This window comes from Electrophorus electricus, chromosome 10 (assembly GCF_013358815.1).
Source record: "Electrophorus electricus isolate fEleEle1 chromosome 10, fEleEle1.pri, whole genome shotgun sequence".
Taxonomy (NCBI): domain Eukaryota; kingdom Metazoa; phylum Chordata; class Actinopteri; order Gymnotiformes; family Gymnotidae; genus Electrophorus; species Electrophorus electricus.
In genome coordinates, this window is record NC_049544.1 from 16812434 (window position 1) to 16840255 (window position 27822).

The window sequence follows — 27822 nt, forward strand, 5'->3', positions numbered from 1 at the left end:
CCATCCTTTCCCTGGGAATTTGTTCTCTTAACTAAGCAACTGCATTCATATGAAATCTAACGTGATCAGCAGACTTGAGGAATCTAAAGTGACAGCAGCAATACTGTCAGACAGAATGCAGGCCCTTAGGGCGATGTGCATCCGGGAGGACAGAGATGGTGCATGGTTTGCTGTGTTGGAGGTTTGATCTGGGAGGACAGAGATGGTGCATGGTGTGCTGTGCTGGATTGGAGGTTTGATCTGGGAGGACGGAGATGGTGCATGGTGTGCTGTGCTGGGTTGGAGGTTTGATCCGGGAGGACGGAGATGGTGCATGGTGTGCGGTGTTGGAGGTTTGATCTGGGAGGATGGAGATGGTGCATGGTGTGCTCTGCTGCGTTGGAGGGTGGGTGGTTTGATCTGCTCTGGAGACAGCCATGCAAGCGCAGCACAATCACAACTAAACATCCCAAAACAGAAGAGAGAAAACCCAGGCACCAGACTGAACACTACAATCACTCTAAGAGCTCTATAAAACTAGAGCTGTAGGTATGGTTTCATTATAAAATCCTCTCAGATTTTTTTGTCAATCCCCTTTTAAAAAACAGCCAAAAGGAAAAGACTATTATTGTATTTAGATTTCTGCTTTTAAGAGATAAGAAAAAAAGCTGAAATGCTTGCATAATCATGGGCAATAATGTTATCGAGATTGCTAAATGAGGTTTTGGATTAAGATTTGGTTTAAAATGACAAAATAGCTTATGTACATTGGTAGTTATCTGTGCAATTTTCCTTTTTTGTGTGTGTGTCCCCCCCCCCAACTTGGCTGGACAAAATGCAGTAGAGAGGCCCCGTTCTCTACTCTTGGCCAAATCCTTCCGTTTCCTCGATTGCAAAAAGCAGCTTCTCTTTCAGCTGTTCAAAGCTTTTGTAGGGTGGCAAGTCTAACCGGTTAAAGCTGAAAGACAAAAATATATTTAAAATCCAAAATTATTCAGAGGCCTAAACATTGAATATTCAAATATCCAGATTAAAAATTTTCTATTATATATTAAAAAAAGCATTCACCATGTATGACTCCGGGGCAGCCAAGTATCCTTGCCAACTTTCTCAATACAGAATTTCTGCGGTCCATTACTCCCTAATAAATGGAACAGAATATGTGAAATACAGTGAAAAAATGCAGCTATATCCATCTGAAACTATGGACCATCACCTGAACCTGAAAACAGAAGGAGCCAGTAACTGAAACACTGTCACTGTGAAGTGACATCACCAGGCAACCTGTGTGCGTATGCTGTGTGTGCGTCGTGCATGAGCCTGCCTCACCCATGAGCTCGGCGAAGCCCCCCAAAGGCAGCCTGCAGGTGCCCGTTACAAACTGCAGCAATCGTAAACGAACCTCGTTGTCCACCTCCTTCACAAACTGCACACACAGCAAAATTTACATAAGGACTTTCCACATACTAAATGTATACAGAAAAAAAATTAAATAAAGTCACTGATTTATTTAAGTGAGATGAGAAACCAGGTTCTTTTCTGTATAATGGCATATGGCTAAAAGTGATAACCCAGGGAGCAAACAAGGTCATGCTGTACCTGCCAGAACCACATGATCTGTTTGCTGTTCCTCGTATAGTGGCGATACACAGTGTTCCTCTGCCAGTCCTGCAGATCCACCTCTTGCATTCCACAAAGCATCACCTAACACACACACCCACCCCTTTATTGGATCATGTTTAAATAGAAAACATCAGGAAAGCAAGTCTTCAAACTCAACAGGGAAAAGCCATGCCTCACCTCCAGCTCCTTTTCATCAAAATACTGCAACCACTGCAGGGGAACCACCTCATTGAAGCCGTCTAGAAATGCTTTGGTCTGCCCTTCAACCCCTCGTGAGAACCGCCATTCTGCCATCAGCCTGCAGAGGGCAGACCCCCCCCACACATCTGTATGAGTCATTAGATACAGTAGCCTCATCGGCCTCCTTCTCCAGGTGGGAAGGGAAAGCACGTACCCAATATACTCCTCTTTGTTCTCCTCAGTCACCAGGATGTTAGCACCATCTGGTTTTAGGTCGTGCGAGGTGATTTTGCCCAGGATCTCCATGTCAACAGAAAAATACATTTCCAAACTGCACTCCTCAATGTTGTTGTCCCTGCAAGAGACGGGGAGCTTAGTAATAAGCACCTCTCGCTGCCCGCCCAGCTCAAGACAGATTCAAAATCAGGTCACTGAATTTCTCACCCTAAATCATCATTGTGAACCCCACCCCACAAAATATATAATAAATAAATGTATAACACACCTTTATATAAATATAAAAAAAACAAAACACACCACCAATACTTGCTTGTAATCAGCTCCCCACCAAGCCCTGCTGTACCAATGTTGGCAAGCACAGAATGATGGTCGATGAGAGTAGCGAGGTGAGAGGTGGTGAGAGGCAGTGTATAAAAAGGGGTCATTTCCTCTCCCAGTTTTTGTTTTGGCTTTGAGCACATGTGCCAACCTGCCCTTTGTTTTTATTTGCACAGACGCTTATTGTTTATTCAGAAACAAGCTCGCCATAACAGGGCTGATCCTACATGGGTTCAGTGCAGTTTGTCAGCCTCTTGTTAGACCATATGGGAAAATGGCTGGGTATATCTGGAACTGAATCTACCGAGCTCAAATACTCTACGGGTTTGCCAAGGATTTCTCATCTCTCAAGGATCCATCCCGGGTCTGCTACTGTTTAGTATTTATGTTAGTTTTGGGGCAGATTAGGAAATCTGGTTTGAGCTTTATATTTATTTATTCATTAATTTAGATCATCTTCATCATCATCATCATCATCACTAAGAACAATTTGGATCAGATTGTGTTCTAATCTCCTTCCGTCAAATACCCTGGAAAAGCCGATAATTTTTTTCAGCTAAATTTTTCTGAGACAGAATATGTTAATTGACAGTCGACGATCAAATAGTCATTTTAATCTTATGTAGATGTTCAGATTACACATTCTACACTACACAAAAACATCTACCATCTGCGTAATATTGTCGGTTCATGGTTTAGCCCAATTTACCTCTGGTAATCTGGTGAAGTTTTACATACCTCCTTGCTCTTTACATTCTGGTAGTTCCTTCACTCTACAGCAAACTTAAATCCATGGTGAGAGCTTTTTCTTATACAGCACCTTGACTATGGAATGCTCTACATGATGCCATTAAAAAGTCTCCTACTTTAGATTGTCTGAAGAAGTTACTTAAAACTCATCTTTTTAGTACCGCCTTCATGGATGTTTGATATTTTGTTGTGTATTGTTTCCATTGTTGGTCTGTTGTACTTTTGGGTTTAAGAAAAGCACATGAAAAATCTAATCTTCTTCTACTACTACTACTACTACTACTACTACTACTACTACTACGACGACGCAAGGACGCAGGTCAGGACCGTCAGTATTCTCCTTTATAGACATTTGAAATAAATAATAATAATAATAATGCCATTATTTAACAGAACTATTAACATTAACATCATGTGAAGAGCTCCCACTCCAAGGAGGAGCACAGAGCATAGTGTGCATACCGGATCCAGATCAGAGAGTTGTAGAACTCTGGATCAATGGACTCCAAGTCTTTCAGGATGAGCTTCTTATTGAGCATGCGCTTATAGAATGGCAGAGAGAAGCCAGTGTCGATGAACTTGCCATGGAAGAGAGCCTACGAACAGACAGCAAAAGAGGGTCACTGGTTCACCCACCACCACGAACGCGTCACTGTGACACTAACGAGGTTAGCACGGAACATGCCAGTCTGTCGCTGCGACACATTGCGTGACCAGACGGTTGAAGAGTTTTAGACCATCTCAATTTTAAAACAAACAGTTTGAAGAGTCTTAATGCACAAAACTACCATTTTTGTCTTTGTATTACTAGTATAATTACACATATACTGTACACATGCACATTCATGTGTGTGAGACTTTGAACATGCATAGGGTGTCTAAACATATTTAATCTTGGGAAAAATATCAAACCCTCAGTGACTACTTGGCTTCTTAGCAAAATCTATTTAAGCATTTAAGAGTCCGTTTCAGCGTAGACAGTAAGAACTAGTGTTCTGTGTTCAAGTGAATAAAACATTAAATGTTAAAATCAATGTGCACTGGGACCAAAAACAAAAAGATGCTTCTAGGTGCTACTGCAGGCACATTATTATTAATTCAATTTTACTTAAAATAAATGAACCGTGGACACAGTGCAAAGCTGTTTATCCTAACGCCCCCAAAAAACCCCATAAAAACAACACAAAAAATGTTATTTCACACCACAAAAAACAAGATTCTATATAAGCTGCTCTCCAAAGTCACTGGCCATTGAAAAACCCATATTGGCTGACCACTAGTAAGCACCAAATCGTTTGTGGCGAGTGTTCTCAAGGCTGCCACTGGTACTGTCTGGGTTTTGCTTTGCTCGTCAGGCCAATTTATTTATTTATTTTTTCTACTTTTCTAGACTTTACCTTCCATGTTTGGACAGGAATGCATCCTGAATGGTGAGCAAGTCTATCTTTCTGCTGTGTTTGACAGCTGGGTTGTTATTCTGCTCTCAGCTGACTGGTAGGTGGGGAGCTTCATTTGGCTCTGTGTTGATGTCTCCTGGAAACCTTCTGGCATGCCATTAGGATAAGCGACTTGGTGAACAGTCATGCATTCTGTGGAATTTAAACCACTGGTGTAAGGCTTCATCTGAGTAGTTGCGCTGTGACGAATTGCTAGTTTCAGCCCTGTCATGACGCTGAAACATTCAGCATTAGAAACTTGCTCAAAGCTGCTGATCACGCACAACGTCTGTCGCTGACTCTGATGCTACTTGAATGTGTGCCGCAGTGTGGCCACTGCTAATCCCGCCATTCAGTCTAACAGGTCAACCATTTGCAGTCTCAAAAGAGTCAAATGGTGGAATAAACCAAAGCTGCCTCAGATCTTTAACTAATGACAAATACTACCAGTGTAAGTGGGCTAACTACTCCAAGACTTTACATCTTAATTGTGTGTTGTCAAATTGTTGCTCTTCAAAAAAGCTACACTGCCCAATCCCTCACACCAACATTTCTGCTTGCAGAATCTTGGGGCGGGGGGAAACCCACACACTACAGGCTTGCTTTTACTACCCCTTCAGATCTGAACTGCAATGAAACCTTCTACTTTCAATTCATGTGCCCACTGAACTTTCATGTCTTCAAGAAAATGTTCCCTCAACAATACACCAGTTCTAATGCTTTACAGCAGAGGTCTTTAAACCAAAAACTAGTCATGACACTGTAAATCAGTAGTAGTTAATTTCTCTTATAGAACAGAGATTCCAACTATTCATGATAAAGAGGCCAATCAGTAACATTAATTGTATAATAATCTACTAGTTATTTTATAATCCCGGAGTGGAAACTGGATGAGATGTACATCTGAAAATCTCTACACTATATGAACATGTTCTACTCAGACTAGGCCTGCACCCTCCTCTCACTCGACTCCATAGTTCATTTCTAAGATGCATGAAAATAAGTGGCTGACACCTCCACCACACCAAAGGTCTGTCCAAGATCTCTGCCCCCGTTTTCCAGCTGACAAACACGTCTTGCTTCCGGCACTGTTCTGAGAGATCCAAAAACTGCAGCAGTCACCATAATTCTTAAAGGCTCAGATGCAACCAAAGCAAATGACTACAGAGTGATTTGAGACTTCCTTTTTCAGAGAAAAGCGCTAGAAAGAGTTGTTGCCTCCAAATTACAGTCCCATCTGGCTTCCATTAATCTTTTCCAAGTCCTTCCAATCTGGTTTTGGTTCGTTACTCTGCACTCCTGTATCTCCTCTGTGCTGTTAATACGGCTGCACCATAAGGACAAAATACTGCACTGTGGTTAAATTGCTACACACTGGGACTGATGTGCAAATATATTACAAAATATATTACAAAATACTCTGCCAACCCCTCGATATGACGGTTAAAAACTGGCCTGACCAAAATTATGACCATTCATTAGATAATGTGAAATCATGTGAAGGATGCACAAAGATAACAATAAAAATCTGATTTGTTACAAGGCTGGTTTGCATTTTGTACCCCTCTACCCTCTGCCACATTCTAAGTATTGCAATGGCTAAGACTGCAATAATTTTTAACAAACAATACACTACACAGTTATAATCTTAAATGATTTTCTGCTAGACACTTCTTGACCTTACTTCAGTATCTGAGAGAGCATGCCACGGCATACATCTTGCTCAGTTTGTAGCTACTGCATTCCTGGTACAGTTTTACCTCACCGATGGAAAACAGCTCATCTGGAGCCAAACCACAACTTTCTCCACTTCTCCCTCAAAGATCCATTCTCACCTCTCTCCTCTTCTTAACATGCTTTCCCCTTACTTAAAACATGCCACATTATCGTCAGCACAGTCATGAACTGAGGCTGTACAGATCTTTACCAGAGTCAACTCCATTAACATCCTTCCAGGACAGTCTATATCTGTGACATGAAGCACTGAATCAGCTCCAGGTTTCTCAGACTTAGCACAGACAAAACTGAAGTCCCGGCGGCTGTCCCTAATCACCAACTGTCAACTGTTATTTACATCAAAAAAAAAGTATTGATACTGAGGCAGGTATCGTCAAACCCGTCATTAGTAACCTTTTTTTCCCCCCTGTGGAGTTGCATCACCTTTTAACCCCAAGAGCTCTAATCTCCAAGCTCCATCAAGGCCAGCCCCTGTCTCCTGCTAGACGTTAACACACACACACCAACTCCCACCCCACCATCCGAATGAACATCTTAATCATGGCCACCCGCAACCACACTGGTTACTTCTCAGAAATTCTTTAGGTACATTGCAAAAAAAAAGAAAAAAAAAAAAAAGAAAAGAGGGTACGTGTCACGTTATTCAACTTGTGATTTTATGAATCCTATCTAATTTAAGATTTTGTATAGCAATCATTTTTGATGCTAAATAAAGAAAAAATTGGGTTGGACCTATAAAAATATAAAGGTAACAAAAGAACTATTGAGAATTTCTCTCATACGTCTTAAGAGATGCTTTACTTTATTAATGCTTCTGGTCTGTAATCTTGGCACACCACCTGAACTCACATACATAAACAGGCCTACCATGAATAAGAAAAATATGAAATTGAAAGAGCTCCCAGATCATTTCTCATCATGGTGATGTGGCATCTTTAAGTTCGCCCTTGTCCGAGGTGCTCCGTCATTAGAATGCGCAGGAGCGGAGAGTGACTGCACTTACCATGGCAATGAAGCGACCTATGAAGCAGAAGTAGGAGAGGTGGTCTGGGTTGATGGTGGAGGCGGGGTTTATCTGCAGACAGTAGTTGCTCTTGCCAGCATACTCAAACAGACAGTACATGGGGTTCAGGACTTCGTGAGAGAGGAGGAAAAACCACTCCCTGGTACACACACACAGGATAGGAATTAATGTGTTCAATCTAAAACCATTATTAATAATTATGATTATTACAATAGAGTTACATGCTGTGGTTAAGATTAAAACACAAACCACATAAACCTTGGTATATTTAGTAACTAAAGACAATATTGTGGGGTGGATTTATGGCATAAACTATTAGTGCACAAACCTGGCAAGGCCTCCATAGTCCAGGCCCTCCTCTCCCCGAAATATGACGTAAAGCCTTCTCCTAAGGTCATACGGCTTCAGAGCCATTATCTACAGAAAAAGAAAAGAATCCACAATCGTGTGCACACATACACGCAAGAGTTGACACACGCATGCAAAATCCTTTCCAGACAGCAGGAAAACGTTTAACTTGTATGATTAAACCTTAGATTTTTTCATATAAACTTGTATGTAAAGAGCAAATATGGCACTTCAGGGTGAAAAAGCTGGTGCTTGAAATCTGCTGCTTGTGCTAGTATATTCTTGATTTGTGAGCAGCACCTACACAGATGTGCAATATTCTCTTACCTGCTGGAAAGAGTCTTCAAACAACGTTTGCCGAGACACGGTGATCTTAACGTGGCTGGGTAGTGCATTGGACTGGAAGGAAAAGAAGAACAGAAAATGTGTGATGTTTAAAAGAAAGGGAACGTCACTGTGCTGAACATCGCACCTAAATGCAGGAGGCAGGGAGAACATGAACGACTATTACCTGGCACAGGTAACGAAAGTGAGCTAGTTTCCATCTGAAGCTGCGCTCATACGCTATCTGGGGCCCTTTGGTGCTGCAGGGCGAACCACAGAGGCAAGACGAGAAACCACAGATAAAAGCTTCCATTAAGGATCTTAAACGGTTACACACAAGAATGGATCAAACGGTGAGAGAAAGTGGGCGGGAGCTGGATGGACACTCACACAGAGGACTTGCCAGTCCTCGGATCACTGAACGTGGTGGTGCGGGTGTTGTGATCCACAAAGTAGCGCACGCCCTCTCGGGTGTAGCGGATTTCCCAGCCTTCCGGCAGAGGGTCCTCATTCTGCAGCCTAGAGAAGGGAGGATGGGACGAGGGTTGGGAAATGACAGAGCATTTAACTATTCAAGCAGACAGAGCTCATTTAAGAATTTTGGCATGCTTGCTCTACACTGAAGTGGTTTGAGTAAACTAAAAGGATTTTTTTAGCCTTACCCTTGTGTGCGGGGGTCTTCCCATTGGGTGGTCTTAGTATTGTGATTGACAAAGTACACCCGATCATTTGAATCCACTCGCCGCTCTAGGATGGCAAAAGAAGGCGTATTACTAGCCAATGTAGAAATGACCAGTGCTATAGCAACAGATATAACAGATGTCTGAGTCTACAAGGTCCAAGATACATTACTCTAACTTACCCCAACCAGGAGGTAGTGGCCCCAGAGGGTCGTTTTCTGCAGACATCATCGAAGCCTGCAATCAAAACAGTAACAAATCCATTTTAAAAGGAGCGAGACGGAAAGAGAGAGAAATGGTGAGTGTGTCACTCGAGGATTGGGATATATATTCAGAAGACCTGAAATAACGCCTGATGTCTTCTGCTCGTCAACAACATTAGCTGGCCCACCCTAACACGCTGACTTACCACCAGAAGCTCAGGGCTGCATAAGCTAATCATGGTCATCAAACTATAACGAGATTAAAAGTGCACCTCAATGGCCCAGAGAGCCTCAAGACAAAAAATGCAATGCAAGAACAGAAGCTGTAACCCTATTGAAGACACAGCCCTAATTCACTCATGCAGTCTGAATGGATATCAGGAACCCTGCTGAGGTGGCAAAGTCTATGTATGCACCTTTTTCTTTAAAGTTCACTCCTGCCCTTCCCAAAAACAAAAAGGCAGGTCCTCCTGTCTACAGGTACTCTTTTTTTGGACAGTCGGTGTATTCTGAAGTCAAGATAATAAAAGATCAAGCTTTTGTTTTTGTTTAATGCTCAGCTGTACCAGGCTTTCTGTGGCTTTTTTCATAAATGACTTGTTTTCATAACTCATAAGAATGTTTAGTGTATATATGGTTTTATTCACACATCTAAATTTATGCTATACTCGTAGGTTTTTACATAAACAGTACTTACTAGTGCAATATTGCATAAACACATTAAATGCGCTCAGCCTACACCCATTGATTGGTGAAAACCAGGTCACTCATTAAAGAAGCAATTAAAAGTCGAAGCAGATATAGGACTATGTACAATAGGGTGCGTGCGCACACATTCAGAATTTTCAGAACGGTGCCTCCTAGATAGATTACAGAATAACTACAAAACATATGGCAGTCTGTTTGAAAGAGTTACAAAAGTAGGTGTCCTTAATTTTGATTAATTAAAAAATTACCTAAATGATTAAATCATTAATAATTTTTAAAATTAAGACCGACCACTGTCTTAATTTAAAAATAAATAAATAAATATCGCACACCCATGAAAAGCAAGCCATTTAAATCTTCCCCAGGCTCAAAGGCATTCTCTGGGCTGTAGAGGTGTGTGTGCGCTGTGTGTGAGGTGTGTGGGGTCACCGTACCGAGTAGAGGTATCGCTGGTTGAACTGGTGCATAGCTCCCTGCAGCTGGCTGCGCTGGGACTGCCACTGCTCATAGTTACGTACTGACTCCATGGTGGGTCTCTGCCAAGTGGTGGTTCGGGTGTTGTGGTCCACATAGTAGATCCGGCCCCGGTCGTCAACTCGCCTCTCCCAGCTATGCAACACACACACACAGACATGTATAACGTGCAACATATGAAACCTACACTCCGGCCAGGGAAGTGGGTGTATGTCAAGGACGCACCCTGGGGGCAGAGGCTGTGGTCTTTCCCACGTGGTTGTTCTGGTATTGTGATCGACATAGTATGTCCTGCCATGTGGATCCTTTCTCTGTTCCCACCTTTGGAAGAGAGTAGATGCAACATTAAAGCATTACATTCGATGAATGATGAAGTGATGGATTAGAACAGTATGGCTAAACTGTCTTTAGATGATATGATATAGCCATCACAAAAAAAAAATTCTCTAAAGAAAAACCTTAATGACACTCCTGGACTCTAATCAGCAACTAAAATGATCCAGCTGTATTAACCAATCAGGAAAGTCTCTAGCAGGAAAAACCACCAAAACATCACCAACCTAAACCAATCCCAGGGATCAGACTCCAGCTCAGCACGGTTGCGACGGTGTCTTACCCTGGAGGCAGAGGGTCTGATGTGCTTGCGTTGGGGGCCTGCTGGCGGGGTTTGCCTCCGTCAGCTGTGCTGTCGCCCGCAGCGACCTCTGCCGCGGAGGTGGCGGAAGCGCCGGCCGGCGCTTGGCTGGGTGCGGATGAGGAAGAGGATGAAGAGGAGCTAGCAGCAGGAGCGGCATTGGCGGCCTGTGAGCTGGAGGCAGGCTGGCGCGGAGACGAGGAGGAGGCCGGAGCGGAGATACCAGCAGAAGCAACCTCGCTTCCCTCCTCACTCTCACCAGAAGGAGGCACTACGTCCTCCCCTGAGGAGACAGCAGCAGTGGAATTCTCTCCATTAACTAGAGGGAAACAGCAAGAGAGACAATTCAATAAGAGTCTCAATGCCACCCTGCAGAAAACAAAGCCTACATTCAAATGAAATATCGTTCAGTGAATAGGCCACTCTCCGAGCTGCCAGGCACCGAAGCGGTCCTTAAGACAGTGCCTTTGGTGCCACCTGTTCTGGCTGCAAGCTCTCACAAAGGAGCAGAGGTAGTGTTGACTGCATGGATTAGACAGCATTTCAATGGAAATGAGCCCTGCTAGGGACTCGCCCCAATGAAACAGCAAATCCTGTACTCTGCTCACTGTATACAAGCATGCACACACAGTATACACTGCACACACTGCAAAAAGGAGTGGAACAGGAAGTCAATGTATTTTCAAATTGTATGTGAGGAACACACGACCCAGAAGAGTATGCCCACTATTCCAAACCACACTTTAGGGGAAATCCAGTGTAGACTCCATATGGCAATTGCAAGCAGTTGTATAAATCGGATGTTCACTTTTAACACTGGCGGGGCCTGTGGACCTGTGGTGCATCGGTTCTCACCAGTCGAACCGGCCGCGTCCCTGTCAGTGCACTTTGGGGTGGGAGTGGCCTTTGGGCTGTCTGTCTGCCGTGTAGGCGTGGACTCGCCGTTGCAATTGACGACGGGGGCGGTGCTGCCATCACTGTTGCCAGAAGAAGTGGATGGGGCCTCGCAGTCCACTCCATTCGTGCCATCATTCACTGAGCTGCGTGGCACACACACACACACGTTAGTGTAGGTTGACCGAGACGTCTGCTAAATAATGGCTTGCTTGTCATCTCAGATGTCTGTAAAGGGGAATACTGACAGTCCTGACCTGAGCCCTTACATACTAAAAAGTTCAAACGTACTCCCTCCAGGTTACACCCCTCCTCCTAGAAGTGTGAAGGCTGAAACAAGATTGGTGAAGACCTTCTGCCCACAGGCACACGTTGCCTCTTCCCGCTACTCTGAACTGATGAACTCGCACAATACCCACTGAACTACACTGTTCACCCCCCCCCCCCCCACCCCCAGTTGCTGTTTTCATAGTCTGTTGTCTAATTAGGCATTACCTAAACTTTGTGCAGTGTAAGACAAACTTGCTGAAACCATTCACTCCTGCGTGATATGAACAAGTTCAATGAGAATTATACAGCACAGGTGACACAGGGCTGCTTGCTTGGTCTGTTCAGTGCGTTCAGACCAGAACAGGCAGACGGCTGGTAGGCAGCTGTTCAGAGAGGGCAGCCCTCCGCCCTCACAGCTTGAGAGGAAGGGGCAGCGGGCAGGACGTTTGCTTATAGGAGAGGAGGAACACGTGACGCACTCCCCCGACACTGAGCCCATTGTTGTGCAGGACACAGAAAGAAGAGGGCAGCTACAGGGTTGAATTGGAGCAGAGTATGTGTTCGCGTGGTGTTCTTTCTTCATAGCTGCTGCTCCGAACAATGCCACCTTCTCTACCAGTGACGAGCATGCACGGCCAAAATCATTTTCAGAGAGCCAGGGCTTTTGAGATTGACAATATTCTTTCTAATGTTGATGTTTATATAAAAAAAAAAATGTATAAGGGGGGGGGGGGAGAAGGAAAGGCAGTTCCCCTGTAAAACGGCTCAGCTTTTGTCTGAAGCCCACTAGGATAATCTGAGATGGGATAATCAACAAGTGGCTAGAGAGCATCAGGGTGTGAGGCTTAACCAGGAAATGCCACACATGTCTGGGAAGGACAGGAAGTTATGACTGCACAGGACAGGAAGTTCTGACTCAAATCTACTCATCTGTTTGTCACCTCAACCACAGCATTAAAGAGGCTTCTTTCAACCAAATCACACTGGCCAGAGCAATATTTCCTACAGAGAAAGACATGGTAATTCATGCAATATTACCCTGACCACTCCCTGCACATGGCCTGTTACATATATAACAAATTTGTTCTGCTGATGTAGACATTTCTCTTCCCCCCCCATTTGCTGACTAAATTTAACTTGAGTGGAGAAACAGACAGCTAATTAGCTCTCCTTTTAAATGGTGCATTTTAAAGCTTGACTTTTAAACAGAGCGTTCTTTGCCGAAGCAGTATGTCAGTGCAGGAGGAAGGTTTTTAAGACCTTAGGTGGTGAATGTGCAAGACTGCAAATGAAAGCTGGCACCGGTAAGTTTGCAAGCGACTGTGTGGGCGTAGAGGAAATCGCAATCATTTGGCAGCAGTTGCTTTTCAATAATGACAGAGGGCAAACAGGAGCACTGCAGTAGCAGCTGCCACAAGGGGCAAATCTGCAGTGGTGCTTCTCCACTTACTAGCAGGGGGAGGAGGCCCATTTTAGGCACAACACACCACCGTAATGTAGGAGAGCACGTTAGCCATCCATCCATTGCCGTCAAAACAGGGTGAGAAGGGCGAGTTTTAACACATCACTTTCTTAATCAGAAACCACCTCAAGCCAGAAATGCCTCTCATTTTTTCAGGTTAGAGTGCACTCCTAGAGAGGGTGGCCTCACCTGCTCTGGTTTCGGGTCGTGCTTTCCTCCCCGATCTCGTGGACAGCGTCTCCATTATGCTGAGCTTCTTTTGGAAAAGAGCAGAAAAAGAACTGTTTATCCAACTATTCCAAAAGATCTGCAGAGCGCACTAGAATAACCTAGATATAAAAAGGAGTGTGGGTGAGTTAGCATGAGAATAAAAAAAAACAAGAGAGAGAGCGAGCAGAGCAGAGGAGAAGAGTACTCACTGGTCGTAGTGGTTGTGTTGCCATTGCGCAGGGGCTCCTGGTCGGCGGTAAGGCCATCTAGAATGACTGTGAGTTCTCCAGTGGCCACTACGCCGTTCTTATTCTCCAGAGTCAACTTCAGCACCTCCTTCACGTTCTCAACTGCATACACCCATCCAGCAGTGGGCACATTATTGACAACTTTTCCACCAGAGCAGAATTGTGTGAAAAACAACACTCCTTACATTCCGAGTTATTACTGAACAGGCCGTAGTTCTAAACTAGTGTAAAAATAATCAGGACCCATCTTAAATTAATTTTCCTCTTTGTTTAAACCTCTCTTGAAAAACTCAACTTTTACACAGCAACCGAAGTAGTACGGGCGCGCGCGTGTGCAAGGGATGCGGCATGTCAAAGCCATATCATCGTACGTTTCCTGTTGTGTTGCTCGAGGGCCTGTCGCAGATCTAGTGTGGCTTTCCCCAGCAGAGCGTCTGCCTTCAGAGTGTGATGACTCCATACTTTAAACTCCAGCTGCGTGCGTGGTGTTACATTCCTGTGAACACACAAACATGCATACGAACATGACCACGAGAGGCGTCAGAAGGATGCAGAAGACACAGTCACAGACCGCCATCGGCACGACGATATTCAGTGAAACGCAGAAAGACGAACAGAAATGTTCAGTAGCTGCCTCAGGCAGGTAAACCCAAGATGTGAACAAAGATCCTTAAGGTCACATGTGGTGGTATTGCTGATTTCTCTCAAGCTACCTACTGTAAAACCACTTAACTTTAATATTCCATTAATCTTGCATTAGCTAGCTACCATTAGCTACTTTAGGGCCTGGAGCATACCTGTTAAGAACAATCTGGTTCATACTACTGTGTGGTGGCGTAACCTTTAATATTAGCATTCACATAATGCATTTGCATAGCTCCTTCAGCCTTTGCTCGCTTCACTATGGCTATGTCTTGCCTCTGTGGACTCCTATGCTTTTCCCCCTCATCCTGCGACCGTATCCTTGATTCATCAGAGACACGGCAGGCAACAGACCTCATCACGTTTCCCCTGTCCTGCCTGCAAAGATCTCCCACATGACGTGCGTGTGCCACTCCTCTCCTGTGACTCAGAGGTGAGAGACAGACGGAGGGGTGGTGTTGCCTTTTAAACGGCATGCTCCCTTAGAGCCGCCGAGAGTTCCTACCCCGCTCTGGATGGCCAAGCGTGCAGACCTAGTCAGCCTGCACCATGCAGCCAGTTGGTGGGCCAGAATGGTGCGTAAACACCTCTAAAACTGGTCTGAAGGACAAAGTCTCTCTCGCTCGCTCTCTTTCCCGGTCTCCTATACCCTCCCTCCCTGTTCGCTGCGGATGAGCGTGGCAGTTAGTATTCAGCACACAGGGGCTCTGCCCCACCAGCCTCCCTTCCGTCACGTTCTCCCCCATTAGCTCAATCAGCGCTCACAGGGAGACGAGTTACACTCCCAGCCGGCTCTTGCCTTGAGCTCGGCACAGCCAACCGGTCCCCTGAGCAGGACATGAGCTTACAAACTCTTAAAGCAAAAACCTGGCTCTACAAACCATTAACGCTACAGATAAATGAAGAAATATATTATAAATGTTTCTGGATAAAAAAAAATCCTAAACAACAGTCAACATGGCAATGATGTTCAGAACAAAGAGTTAAGAGGCAGCCGTGCATCGAGAGCGCTCCACCAAACCGCTGCAGTGACCAACTCGACAGCACTGCAGTATTTCCTCTAATCACAAACGCATTCAGCGCCTCACAACAAAACTCCTGTCAGAGCACAGCCAAACTGCAGCATGAGGAGCTACAGTAAAAAAATGACCCCGAATTACAACGCTGAAGACATTTGCTCCTGGACACTAGAGAATGTGGCCTCCCCACCACTGTTGGCAAAGCAGACATTTTCAGTCCTCACGCCTACAAAATGTATTCCGACACGCCCCCTCCTCCTGTGAGAACCCCATAAACTTCTAAGATTTTAAACATCACTCTCTACGCATACATGCCTGTGGGAAAACCTCCCTCATCAGATTTCACAGAAACATCACATCAGAGGAAACAAATCCACAAAAAAAACAACAAAAACCAAGAAATGCAAGGACAAGCCATGCCTAAACGCAGCAGTAGAAATCCTCGTGCAGTAGAACAGGGATGGGCCACAGCTGGGCTACCTGCTCAGTCACACTCTCCAACTGGGTGCTTTGACTTACAACCCGACGGCATGTACGCACACGCAGTATATAGTAATACACTGTAATAAAACACGTAGCCATGCCAAAATTGCAGTGAAGTATACAAGGTTGCATACATACACACTTATCCTGACAGAATATTACGGCTATAACTGCCTGCCGGAAAATGAGTGGAGCTGAGAATGGGAATTTAAGGTTCCCTCGCTACCTCCAAGGCAACAAACCTTAAAGCTTTAGAATCAAGCCAGAAAATTAAATTACCCCTTTTTTGGTTAGAGGGCTTTTTTTTTTTTTTTTTTTTTTTAAATTAAAAGGTAAAAACCAGGTACGAGATGCCAAGTACCCGGATGACATTCGTCTGTACATGCTCATTTTTGAGTAAAACATCCAATTCATGTGCTGGCTTGGGGAGAGGCTCCCTTACAGGGTAAGGTGCTCCTCCCACTTTGGGCTGGAGGAGCTGTGGGACTTGACCGTCTTCCTGCTCTCGCCCTCAGCTGTCACCTCCACATAAATGGCCGTCCCGAACCAGTTCTTCTTCCGCTTGATCTTGGCACATGAAACTAAAGCAAAAGAAAAGCGGCTTTAACCCGGCCAAGACTTGACGCCGGCAACAAACTTGCCTTCAGAAAGAGGCGTGTAATTGGTCTGCGGCAAATATATTTTTTGACAACAAGGACAATTTTAATAAAAGGACTGTGTGGATTTGCAGTTAGGTTCTCCAGCCCTAGTCTCTCTCATAGCTGCACCACTTCAAGGCCAAAAACTGGAACTTAACATCTGGGAAATGTCAGAAAATGTGTAATGAAATGACTAGTGTTAACTGCAATGCATGTTTACCATAATTGTGATGTCTGATTTACTGGCGTCATGCCTATGAATAATTAATCTGGCATCCATTTTTAAAAGTTTGTGTTTTACACCAACTGCACTGCACAGATTAGAATTTGAACCTGCTATAAATGAATGAAGGTAAAGTGATCGGTGATTAATAATCATTTTATTAATTTTCGGTTATTGCATCAGTCCAAGAAATTCAACACTGATGCATCCCTACTCATAGCACTCCAGGGCAGCCCAACACCTTTAGCTTACCCAGTGTGATGATTACTCATGCTGGAATGCTCAGTTCAAGGCCAACACCAAATTTGGTGCACGGTGGCAGTGAAACACCTCAGAAAATAGTGACGAACGTCCTGCTGCTGTTCAGTTCGTGTCTGTACATGCGCTGTCCTTACCGATGGCACGTAGCTGTGACGTCCTTCCGTGGTTATTACTACAGTCAGCTCTGGACGAGGCTGTGGCCATGTCATACACAGAGATGGAAGCCTGAGAAAAACAAATGAAGTGTGAGGAAATACGGGAAGCAAAAGGGGAAGGAGGCAGAAACCCCCAACAACTCTGTGCTGCAAAGTGCATCAGAGGAAATGGCCACGATCAGGGAGCCTTCGGTATTTTCATCAGGATGGTGCCGGGAGATGGACTGCGCCAGAGCGGTACAGTGACAGAGGGGACCACAGACCCAAAGAAGGAGGACAAATGCACTTAGCCTGAACCAGGAAGTTCTCAGAGAAAGCTGAGCGCAGCAAACTCTCAGGAGTGCAAGGTGCACTTTCTTACAAATCATTATCTTAAGTGGAGCAACTAGCATTATATGGGACTGCACTACAAAGCAATCTCATTGTGCCCCGCTATCTTGAGATTGTTAATATCACCAACAAACAGATTTGCAGGTTAATGTTGTTTAACAGTGCTTGGGCTAAATTTAACATTTAGTACATCTGAAAATCCTTCCTTAGCTCTCTCCCCCTAAGCAACGGATTTTTTTTTGCTGGATACAGTGAATATACACAAATACTTCACTTTGCAGGGAGTTGGAGGCTGATTTTGGTTTACTCACAGTAGGTATGTGCGAAGCCCTCCAGATCCTTATCCCACACTGTGTCCCATGATTACCACTAGGGTGGGAAAGAGGAAGTAGTCAGCAATGATAACAAAAGCAGACTGACAAAAGGCAGAGACTGACCACAGCACGCTGCAGGTCCGTTACACTGAAGTGTGAAAACTCACAGAGGGGCACAGCTTGGTCAACACAGAGTATGTGATGAGGGCTGGGTGCACGGCGTCTTTGACCTGGAGGCTGAAGAGGAGACTCGAGCCGCTCTAACTGGCTTCGTTTTAAGATGCTTAAAGCTAGCATTAGCTCCACGCTGACGGCAAGGCAGATCAGCGGCACTAAACCATCACTGCACAGGAAGACAGGCATGCACTCTTGCTCCCTCACACACAAAGCACTAGTGGGACACTGCGTAAAGAATAAAGAGCGTGACACCATGTAAACATGAACGCACGCACACGACCCGATATAACTGGGACTCCAGGTACAGAGTAAAGAAGAAACAAGAGGCGAATATTTTTGCCAAATATGCAGGTTTTGGTAAAATAGTGCTCACCTTCACTTTAACAAAAACATGTTAACACTTATTTTTTTAAGAAAGGAGAAAAGGTGCATCGGCAACAGTAGTACAGGAAATTTAAACGACATTACTGTAGGTCCTAGAACTGCACAATGAATTTTTAGGCAAGTTAGTCCACCTTTGCAGGTGCAGAGTATAAAAACTGCATCTGCATTTAGTACCAGATGTAACTAGGTGGCTGTGAGCAATTGACACTGAACCATAGGAGACCGCAGCACTCTGAGAAGGTTGTGTGCTAAACCTCAATCATGTCATAATTATTTCATTTCATTCTCATCTTCCTGGTTAGGATCTTTAGATAGCCAAGATAAATGGCTGGTATATTACGTTTCGCAAGCCAGTTGGTTAGGCTGATATGATCAGATTTCACACAATTTACCTCTAAACAATACACATTTGACTAAGGAATCTTAGTTTTGGCCTTTGCAAAGACCACAAAGCATTCTTCTTCGTAAGCCAACACCATAATAAAGCATTTTGTGTTTCAATAAGCATCAACCCTCTAAAGCTCTCTAGCAAATTAGAGCAGTTGGCACCATGTGGGCTGACTGCACTCTGATCATTCACTGCTGACAGCTGTCCTATCATAACAGTTCATTCAGCATGACAAACATTTATAACACTTTTAGAAAATAACAAACACAATTTATGCATTTGTAGCATAATACACATTTGTATTACAATAACATGAGATTTGACTGTTATTCATCGGTACAGGTCCTTTCAAATGAACCCTCAGAATCACCATGGAAAAAGAGACTTCATGGGTGCAATGCAAGGCTTCAAAGGCTCTCCAGTTTTTCCACCTTAACATCCATCAGGAATTCCTTGTTGGACCCACAACAAGAGCCACATACCACCACCACCACCACTACTAATACTACCAATAATGTTCCACTGGCTAAATGCTCCAATGTGCCAGCCTGACATATCACCCCAGGTACTCAGGTAGCCCAGGTACATTACACAGAAGTCATACTTTGCACTCTGAGTAAATGACATCATTCAATTACTGCAAATCAACAAAGGCCAGGTTCAGTGTACCAGGCTACGGGCTTGGCCATGGGAACAGAGTGCCAGCGGTTACTTTGGAGGGCCTAGTGCTGAGTTTGTGTCCTGCGGTGTCCTGGGGCCCTGACATAACCAGCCAACCCCACCTTAACTTCAATAATGTCTTAAGGCTTTCACCTTTAACTCTTACTGCAATATTGCACTGTGGCAACTGATGGTGTTAAGATGGCTCATGAGATGGAAACCCTTTTCTCTGTGAATTTACGGGCTCTAAAGTATTACATACAGAGAAAACCGATAGACCCAGCAGCTACAGTAAATGATCCCACAGCCCTCTAGCAAAAACTCTATATTCATCCATGTTGATGGAAACTATTCAGCCATACCACATGGCGTCTGTGCCTTAAGCAGTAAAAGGAAGGAAGCTTACTGAGAGGAGGTGGGTTCTGCAGTACATTATCAAGCTTCACCATGTGCTCAGCAAAAGAGCAAACACGAAGCACCAAAACATGGCAACACATATCCAGGGTCATGGTTGATTTCTTTTTCAAGTGTTTCAATGTAAGAAGCGGGCTAGGTTAACTGGCTACATAACCAAAATGTCACCAATATATAATTCTGAACTGTGGCTTCATAGTTAGACATTTAAGATGTCGTCTCCCCCCCCCCGCAGTTAGGAAGCAATGCTGAGACATGAAAATAATTGAGCAAAAATCCAGCAGTACAGGAGGGAATTCATGTCAAATTCAAATGGAAATCATGACGGTGGGAAAAAAAAAAAAGTGCAATACATGACATTGCTTTTCTATAGCAACATACAGAATAAGGGCCTGAATGAAAAAACAATTCTGTTAGTTTTCATGTGGCTTGACCTCTTAACTGAAAATCAATACGTGCGTTCATGGCATCTCACTGTGATGACTGCACCAAGGTCCCTGGATGCCAAATTAAAACAATTCTAGGAAGGTTCAGGACTGTATTCAAGGTTGTATATGGAGTACATTTTGGGCTTAGGTCCAAGTGTGTGCCTTTCCAAATTATACTTATATGGCCAAAAGTATAGGGACATCGCTTAATTACTGAAGTCAGGTGTTTAATTCAATAAAATCGAGCACCTAGCAGTATGCCTTTACAAACAACTTGCAAAAAGCCAGCTTGCAAAAGTTTCTTCCTTCCTACATATACCACGATCAACTGAGTGGTATTATTAAAAAGCAGAAGCATTTAGGAACCACAGAAATGGCAGACCTCGTAAGATTACAGAGCAGGAGTGCTGAGGTGCATAGAGTGTACAAGTTGCCAACAGTCTGCTGACTCAATAACTGCAGTTTCAAACCTCCTCTGGCAGCAACATCAGCACAAAAACTGTGCACTGGGAGCATGGGTTTCCATGGCCAAGCAGCAGCATGCACGCCTTAGATCACCAAGGCCAATGCCAAGTGTCGGATGGAGTGGCAGGAGTGTGTTGCCTGTCTGACTGCTTTGCGCCAACTGTAATTTCTGGTGGAGGGATAATGCTATGAGATTGGAACTAACCCCTGAAAAACAATCAAGGGAAATCTTAACGTTTCAGCATATAAAAACATTTGACAATTGTATGCAGTTTCGGAAAGGCCCTTTTCTGTTCCAGCATGACTGTGCACCAGTGTACAAAGTAAGGTTCAGGTCTATAAAGTCAAGATCGGGTAGGTTTGGTGTGGAAGAACCAGACTGGCCCGCACAGAGTCCTGACCTCAACCCCAACCCTACTTTTCTTTGTTTCGGGGGCGGGCGGGCTGCAGTAATATATTGTATTAGTAATCCGGTATTCAATCAATTACTCCATCAATGAATCGAGTAATCAGAAATATTTTTTATTTACAAAGAGAATACAAGACCTGCATCTTAAAAATTAAAAACTGGTTTCTGTTTTAGACAAGTCAACATTTTTATTGCTTCAATTGCATTGTCAAAAATACACTAAATTAGGTTAAGTGCCATATTACATTCTGGGTTTTAAATAAAACATTTTCTGGAATGCAAAAACAAAAGTAAAAAATCTATTGAAATCAATTGAAAGTTATTTTTAAAAGGGAGCCATGATATTTTTTTACTTGACCTTTTTATTTTTCAAGACATGCAGGACATCTGTTTGTGAATGGAAGAATCATTGCTAAGTGATTGTTGATATTAACGGCAAACAAAACAGTTAGGTTTACAAACATCAAAAATTTAAACCAGGTAAAACTAATTTGTAAAAGTAATTTGCTACTTGCTACTTTCCTTAGCACTCAGGGGGCCTCAGCATGTGAGTTTTTGAAAACTGTAGCAAAAACTGCTCTGTGTTCTGAGAAGTTATTACCTCCCCAGGAGTACAAAAGGTAATTCCCAAACAGTTATTTGTTCATTCACTTAATTCATTCGTTGGAAATACAGCTGCATGCAACACAACTTGGACCAGTCCATTTAGCATAATGCCTTCTGCATAGATTTTTTTTTAAAAATTTAAAATTCCACATCCCTGCCAATAAACATGATGAGAAGTCACTCTGGTACAATTCAACAATCTCACATAGTTAGCGAACAAGCTACTTTGCCAAATAACCTTGTCTAAAATAGCAGCAGAATGACTATCACCCTGCTGTGTGCACCTCTCCTGTCTCTACAATGATCACCCAAGGATGATGGTACGGACTGTTCCATGGCTAGACTCGATGTCCGCGTTAAAGTAAACGTATTCCTCTATTGCCTTCATTAGAACACGCTCAACCTTACAGCTATGAAGATACTGGATTCTGGGAGCTTATTCATAGCCTCTCTACCTCTTGCTAATGATTTCAAGAAAATATGCAAAAATACTTCAGAAAGTCACTTTTAGCTTCTTCATATTATCCCCCCACCTTTCCACAGTAGATTTTATACAGTAATAAAATGTTGCATTAATGATTTTTAGCAATAGAGTTACTTGAGTTTCTCAAGGAACTGTTTCAGCCCTAAGATAGAAATGGAGATTGCGAGCCAGACCCTCTCGTCCATCACCAGTGTCTGACCTCACAATCAACGCACTTCTGGATGAATGGTGTACATACTCACATAATGCTCTCTACCATAGGGACTATATTATTAAACAAATCTACAAATAGGATAAATTAATGCATTACAATTATATCTCAGAAGTTACGAGTTTGCTTGTGGACCAGATATGCTACAGTTTAAAAGGCATACTTCAATTGTTTCTAAAATATCCTTATGCAAACTTTGTTTTCATTGTTACCACAGATCACACCTTCATTTCAAAGTTCCAGTTTTGTTGATGGCTAGTAACATCATATTGGACAGGTGCTTTGAGTAATTTGCACTTAATTTCAATCAATATTCAGGGTTTTGCCCCCTTACAAACAGACTTTTATACACAAGGAACAGTCATGTGTATGTGAGCCTAGTTTCCTCAATTAGATATGGCGAAAGCCAAATGCCAACAGCCATCATCATCTTACACCTGTGATATGAACACACGCTGAAGCTTTAGAAGAGTACACCACCACCAGGCTCCTGCTGTGATCTAAGCCTAACCAACTCAGGCCAAGCACAGAGATCAGATAAGAGATGGGTAGACAGACACCATGACACAGCATCATTAAGTGGATCACAGGAGATTACTAAAATGAATAAGCCTTGCTCTGTTCTGTGTTCTCTGTGAGGTATTTTGGACAGATGATTCATTAGCACGCTGAAAATAAAGCTCAGGGTTGACCGTGTGTGACCATATATATTACATCTGACACTCACTCACAAGCACCCTGTACGCCACTAAAACCAAACCCAAAAAGTGTTTGATGCTGCCCTTCTGCCCGATAACCCCCAACCCCCACCACTGTCCTTGTACCACATTGCTCTGCACTTACAAACTACAGAGTAGCTAATTAACAAGCAAATAAATCATTGCCATTAAGAACAAATGAGCTGTTTGGGAAGCACCAGAGGAGTTCGAGTGCATTAAATTGAAGCAGTACCCTGAGGAGAACAAACTGCTTTTGTGCTCATGTAGCTCATTTAAACAAAAAGAGTTCTACTTACAAAGCAGTGGCAACCCTGTCCTCCACTACCTCCAAATATACACATACACACACCCTCCTGCAAGTCTTACGCTACACCACAGTCAGTTAATATCTGCCATGGTCATCAGTGTAAACTGAGAACACTGGGCAGAGGTGCTAGCCCTGAGATTACAGGGCACTCACCACAGAAAACACCACACACAGCAGGTCAGAAAAGGTGACCAGAGGCAGCTTTTTAATCATTTGTTTCAAAAGCACTGAATCTGTGGTATGTCAGACGGCACTCTCGTGTGCAGAATACAGAGATATCTTTGTGCTAGCTTCACCTAGTGGCTTGCCCTCATTAGACAGCTTCTGAAGTGTGTGCGGAATCGTGTGCCTTGCCTATTTGCCTAGGAGGCTTTCCAAAGCTGAAAGCTAGCTAGGTAACAATAGACTGTACATGCAGAGCATACACCACGGACCAACACGCATGCACACACAGATACAAGCAATATCCTAGTATTTTGCTAATACTGCAATTTATTACATTTAAACCATATCAAGTCAGAACAAATAACAGCAAATTGATGTCATGGATATCAGAGAACTGATAACTTGGAATATAACCTATGCCTCCAATCAATGAGTCATTAAGCACTACTTGAAATTCTCCTCCCATAGAATTTATTTGAAACATTGAGCTCTATGGTCTACATTCACCCCATTAGGACAGGCGTGAACAACTTTGATCCTGAAGTTCCGCAAACCAGCAGTGATTAGCTAAAACTCTGATTAGCTCCTCCACTGCCTCCAATTTATCACTTGAACTTGGACATCAGCAGATTTGAATGAAGTGTGTTTTGTGGGACTTAAAGCTACAGGCCCTCTGACAATCAAAAGGAGATCGCAAGAGAGAACTGAACTGCTGTCCATTTCCAAGGGTCCTCAAGAAAGATTATTAAAACGAAATAGATGAACCACATGCACTGAATCAGAGAATACACCACACACTGCTCCATCCTGCCAATAGCCTAGTCCGTTTCCTTTTTTGTGACTCAGCTTCGTCCCCATTTTGGAGAAGTTGGACTGTGTTATTCTGAATCAAAACCATGCAGTATACAGGATATATTAGAGTCAGATCATCTTCTGTTGGTCATGTTGAATGCCACCAGCAGATTCACTCTCCTTGGTTCCCTCGTAAAATGATACCAGCCTGAAGTGCTGTTGCGAAACTCCAGACTGCAGGACTCAGAGACTGGTTGGGGAAGACCCTTGGCATATGAAGATGACGGTCTTTCATGCTGATCAGCACAGCTGCATATGTACAGAGCTTCTGAGTGCATTAATTCAGTGCTTAGGTAATGTGTGGACCCTGGGAAGTCCAAACACAGAGCCCAGTGTAATGCTGAAATTCAGACAGGTGCCACTCAACAGCATCCAAATGTGTTTCCCAAAGCTTATGATGAGGTTTCACGATGTTGACATCAGGGCTTACACGGTTTGTTAAATCAATGTCCAAAAGTCGCCCAGTTGAATTCAAGTGTGCGCACACACACACAAATCAATCTGGAATTTGAGCACTCATTTGAGGAGAGAGACACCACCAATTATAGTGGGAAGCCACCGCTGCCCTTCAGCAAGCTACAGCCTGATTAAGCTACATTGTTGGTGTCTACTGTGCGCATCAGCAGCCTTTCCTCTGCATGCCATGCACACTTCTGCAGACACTGCACAGATCTCCTGAAAGATGTGGGAAAAATACTCATTTGATGAATCCAATTGCTTCAATTGTTTTCCACTTCTATCCATTTTAACAGCAGCAAAAAATGTCACGCATACTGCACAACCAGTCAGCCCATCGCATATATTATCAGCACTATGTAAGAAGGCTAAAGAAAATCTTTTTGCTTTGCAGAGGAGTGCATTATAAAGACTTTTTTTTCCCCCATTTCCTCATGCAAGTTTCAATCCTATTGCACATGGGCAAGGTGTTGCTTGTTGTTTAAAGTGCTAAGAGAGAAGCAGTAAAGGTGCATGCATCTCAGTGCATATGGGCGGTTAATGTCAAAGTTCAGTGAGCTAGAGACACATTACACTAATACATGCAATGACAGTTCCTGTTTCAGTTGAAAAAGTTAACATATGCTTTAAATAACAAATGCTGACTAGAACAAAAAAAAAAAAAGGGGGGGGGGGGGGGGGAAATACACCCTCCCCCGCCCCCTCCCAAACCACCCAGGGAAATCATATGTAAAGCACATACTTTTCCTGGGTTATAACATTCACTTATTTTTGTAGGCACTTCTAAAATTACATTTAAATGGGTAAAACTACATAAACGTGTAAATATGTGAAATGCTTACTATTAAACTACCACAATTAAAAGTCTTCAAATGCATGTTTAAGTAGAAGTATATATTAAACATATCAAAATGTATATTTGATTATAATGTAAAGTACTTGCACTTCAGTGTCCTATAAAACACGGGAGGTATTTCCCACTTAACCAAGTCGAGTTTGTCTAATAAGAGAAGTACGATGCGTTTCTACTGGACAACACTCACTTTAGATAATAATAAATCAGAATAAGTCGAAACAACTACAAATTGGGTGGTGCTCTCTAGTCTAGGAACGATACGAAAGACAGAAACATTTACGAGATCCAGTGCCGTTACTCAAACATCTTACCGTAACCAGTTTCGTCACAGCGTTGGAGGGCACAACCGACAAGGCGGACAGAGGGAGATCACCAAACAGTAGTCCATAAGCAACGCAATCAGTCCAAATAGGGGGGATTTATGAGCTCTGCGCGAACTCCATTTAAAGTATTGGTTTACGGCGTAGCTTAATATTGGTTTTCGATCATTCAGCAGGGTTCCTTCAGCCAACAGAATTGCCTAGCCAGCCAGCTAACTCACCGCTCACAAATGGATTTCACTTAGGCCTACTGTTTCCAGACATTTATGCATGTAAATGATTTCTACAGGGCATCTGAACTAAACGTGTGTTACAATAACAAAACACTTAAGGTGTATTTGTTAGCCACTTAGGTTTAATGGTTAGTTAATTAGGACCCGCTCTATTTTAGCCCTCCATGTCGAAGTCTTAATTGGTCAGGTAGGTTAGCTTAGCTATCCAGCTATGCTAACTAGAAAAGTTAGTCACAATAACATTAAAAATGCTTTGGCTAGCGTTGCCCAGTTTTATGTTGTTGTAGGTGGATAAACATCTTTAAATGCTTTAAAGTGTTAGGTGTTGTAAGTTAAATTGTTAAAGCTAGCGGAATAACACTACCAGACAGCTAGAAACACTGGTACCCGGTTACTGTAGGTAGCTAACCTCGCTAGCTAGCTAAATTGCCGGTAGCATTGGAATATGTATCCTAGCAACGAAGGGTGAGAGGATTACAGGTTAACACCTTTGAATCAGAGAACGACTAACTAACGCTAGATATCCAAGCAGTGAGGTAGTTAGGATACATGTAGGGTGACCGATAACGGTAGGTGGATAGCGAACTAACTATATTTACACGAACGAGTTCAGCTATTAGCTAACTATATATCCTAGGGGAAGCAAATAGCTTACGTGCTACCTTAGCTAGGTTAGCTAATCTAGGTAGGTTAGCCATCCAAATCTGTCTGGCTTTGTTGAATTAACTTGCACATCCCACTGCAGACAATTTAGTTTGAAGTTAGCTGGTTCTGAATAACTGGCTATATTATATATTATTTGCTGCTACTCGCTAAAAGCTAAAAAAAGTCAAGTTGGTCATGGGTATCTACTTAATTGGCATTCATCGTGTGTCTCTATCTTACCTAGCTATCCAACACAACCAGACACATATGCGACATTTTATTTTCCTCATGCTCTACGCTGGACAATAAACGACAGCGTTCGTTAGTTAAGATAGCTACGGGGCTACAGCGTTTTCACACGGCAAAGTGTGTACAAGTAAATATCGGCAAGGCCTAGGCTACCGACCGCCATTTTTACTGAAGCAGCAGTAGCAAAGACGCCAGCTAGCAGTTGCCTTGCTCAAATTCATCCGGATCGGCTATCCCAGGTAACTAGCTGGCTTTTCTGAAGCCACCGAACATAGTCAGCGTTACCGTCGATGATTTTCCTAAATCACACCAGCTAGTTCGTATACTCCGGATACAGCTGTGGTGGACGGGTTACGAAAAGATTCCCAGCGCGACCTGCAAACGAATTAAGACGTCAAAATCGGTGATTTTCAAAACTTACCGAGTCAGCTACCCCTCGCCAAAGTTCGCAGTGGGTTTTTTTTTTTTCTTTTTCTTTTTTTTTTATGTCCCCCCGATGTGCCGCTTGTGTGTTCACCTAGGCAGATTGGACTCTGCCGAGAGCCATTTCTCAGTCCACTGACAGCTTCACGCCGCAGCGAAACAGG

The 27822-nt window shown here is 43.4% G+C and overlaps 1 protein-coding gene across 3 annotated transcripts; it reads right to left on the reverse strand.

The window, feature by feature from the left end:
• Positions 1-222: 222 nt before the first annotated feature.
• LOC113579398 (NEDD4-like E3 ubiquitin-protein ligase WWP1) lies at positions 223-27822 on the reverse strand. Of its 3 annotated transcripts, none has more exons than XM_027013312.2 (25): positions 27657-27822; positions 17805-17862; positions 17143-17233; positions 16329-16467; positions 14114-14238; positions 13704-13844; positions 13474-13537; positions 11514-11698; positions 10641-10977; positions 10250-10345; positions 9985-10159; positions 8822-8876; positions 8622-8706; positions 8350-8478; positions 8147-8219; positions 7963-8034; positions 7616-7704; positions 7267-7426; positions 3553-3686; positions 1997-2137; positions 1780-1900; positions 1579-1683; positions 1309-1405; positions 1048-1120; positions 223-937 (listed from the first exon to the last, which is right to left on the reverse strand). In XM_027013312.2, the coding sequence occupies exons 3-25, from the start codon at positions 17210-17212 to the stop codon at positions 838-840; spliced, it is 2766 nt and encodes a 921-aa protein (XP_026869113.2). In that variant the 5' UTR covers positions 17213-17233; positions 17805-17862; positions 27657-27822; the 3' UTR covers positions 223-837. The 3 variants fall into 3 exon arrangements, with proteins under 3 accessions (XP_026869113.2, XP_026869114.2, XP_026869112.2); XM_027013313.2 differs by having other exon boundaries at positions 10641-10941; positions 13474-13540; XM_027013311.2 differs by having other exon boundaries at positions 13474-13540.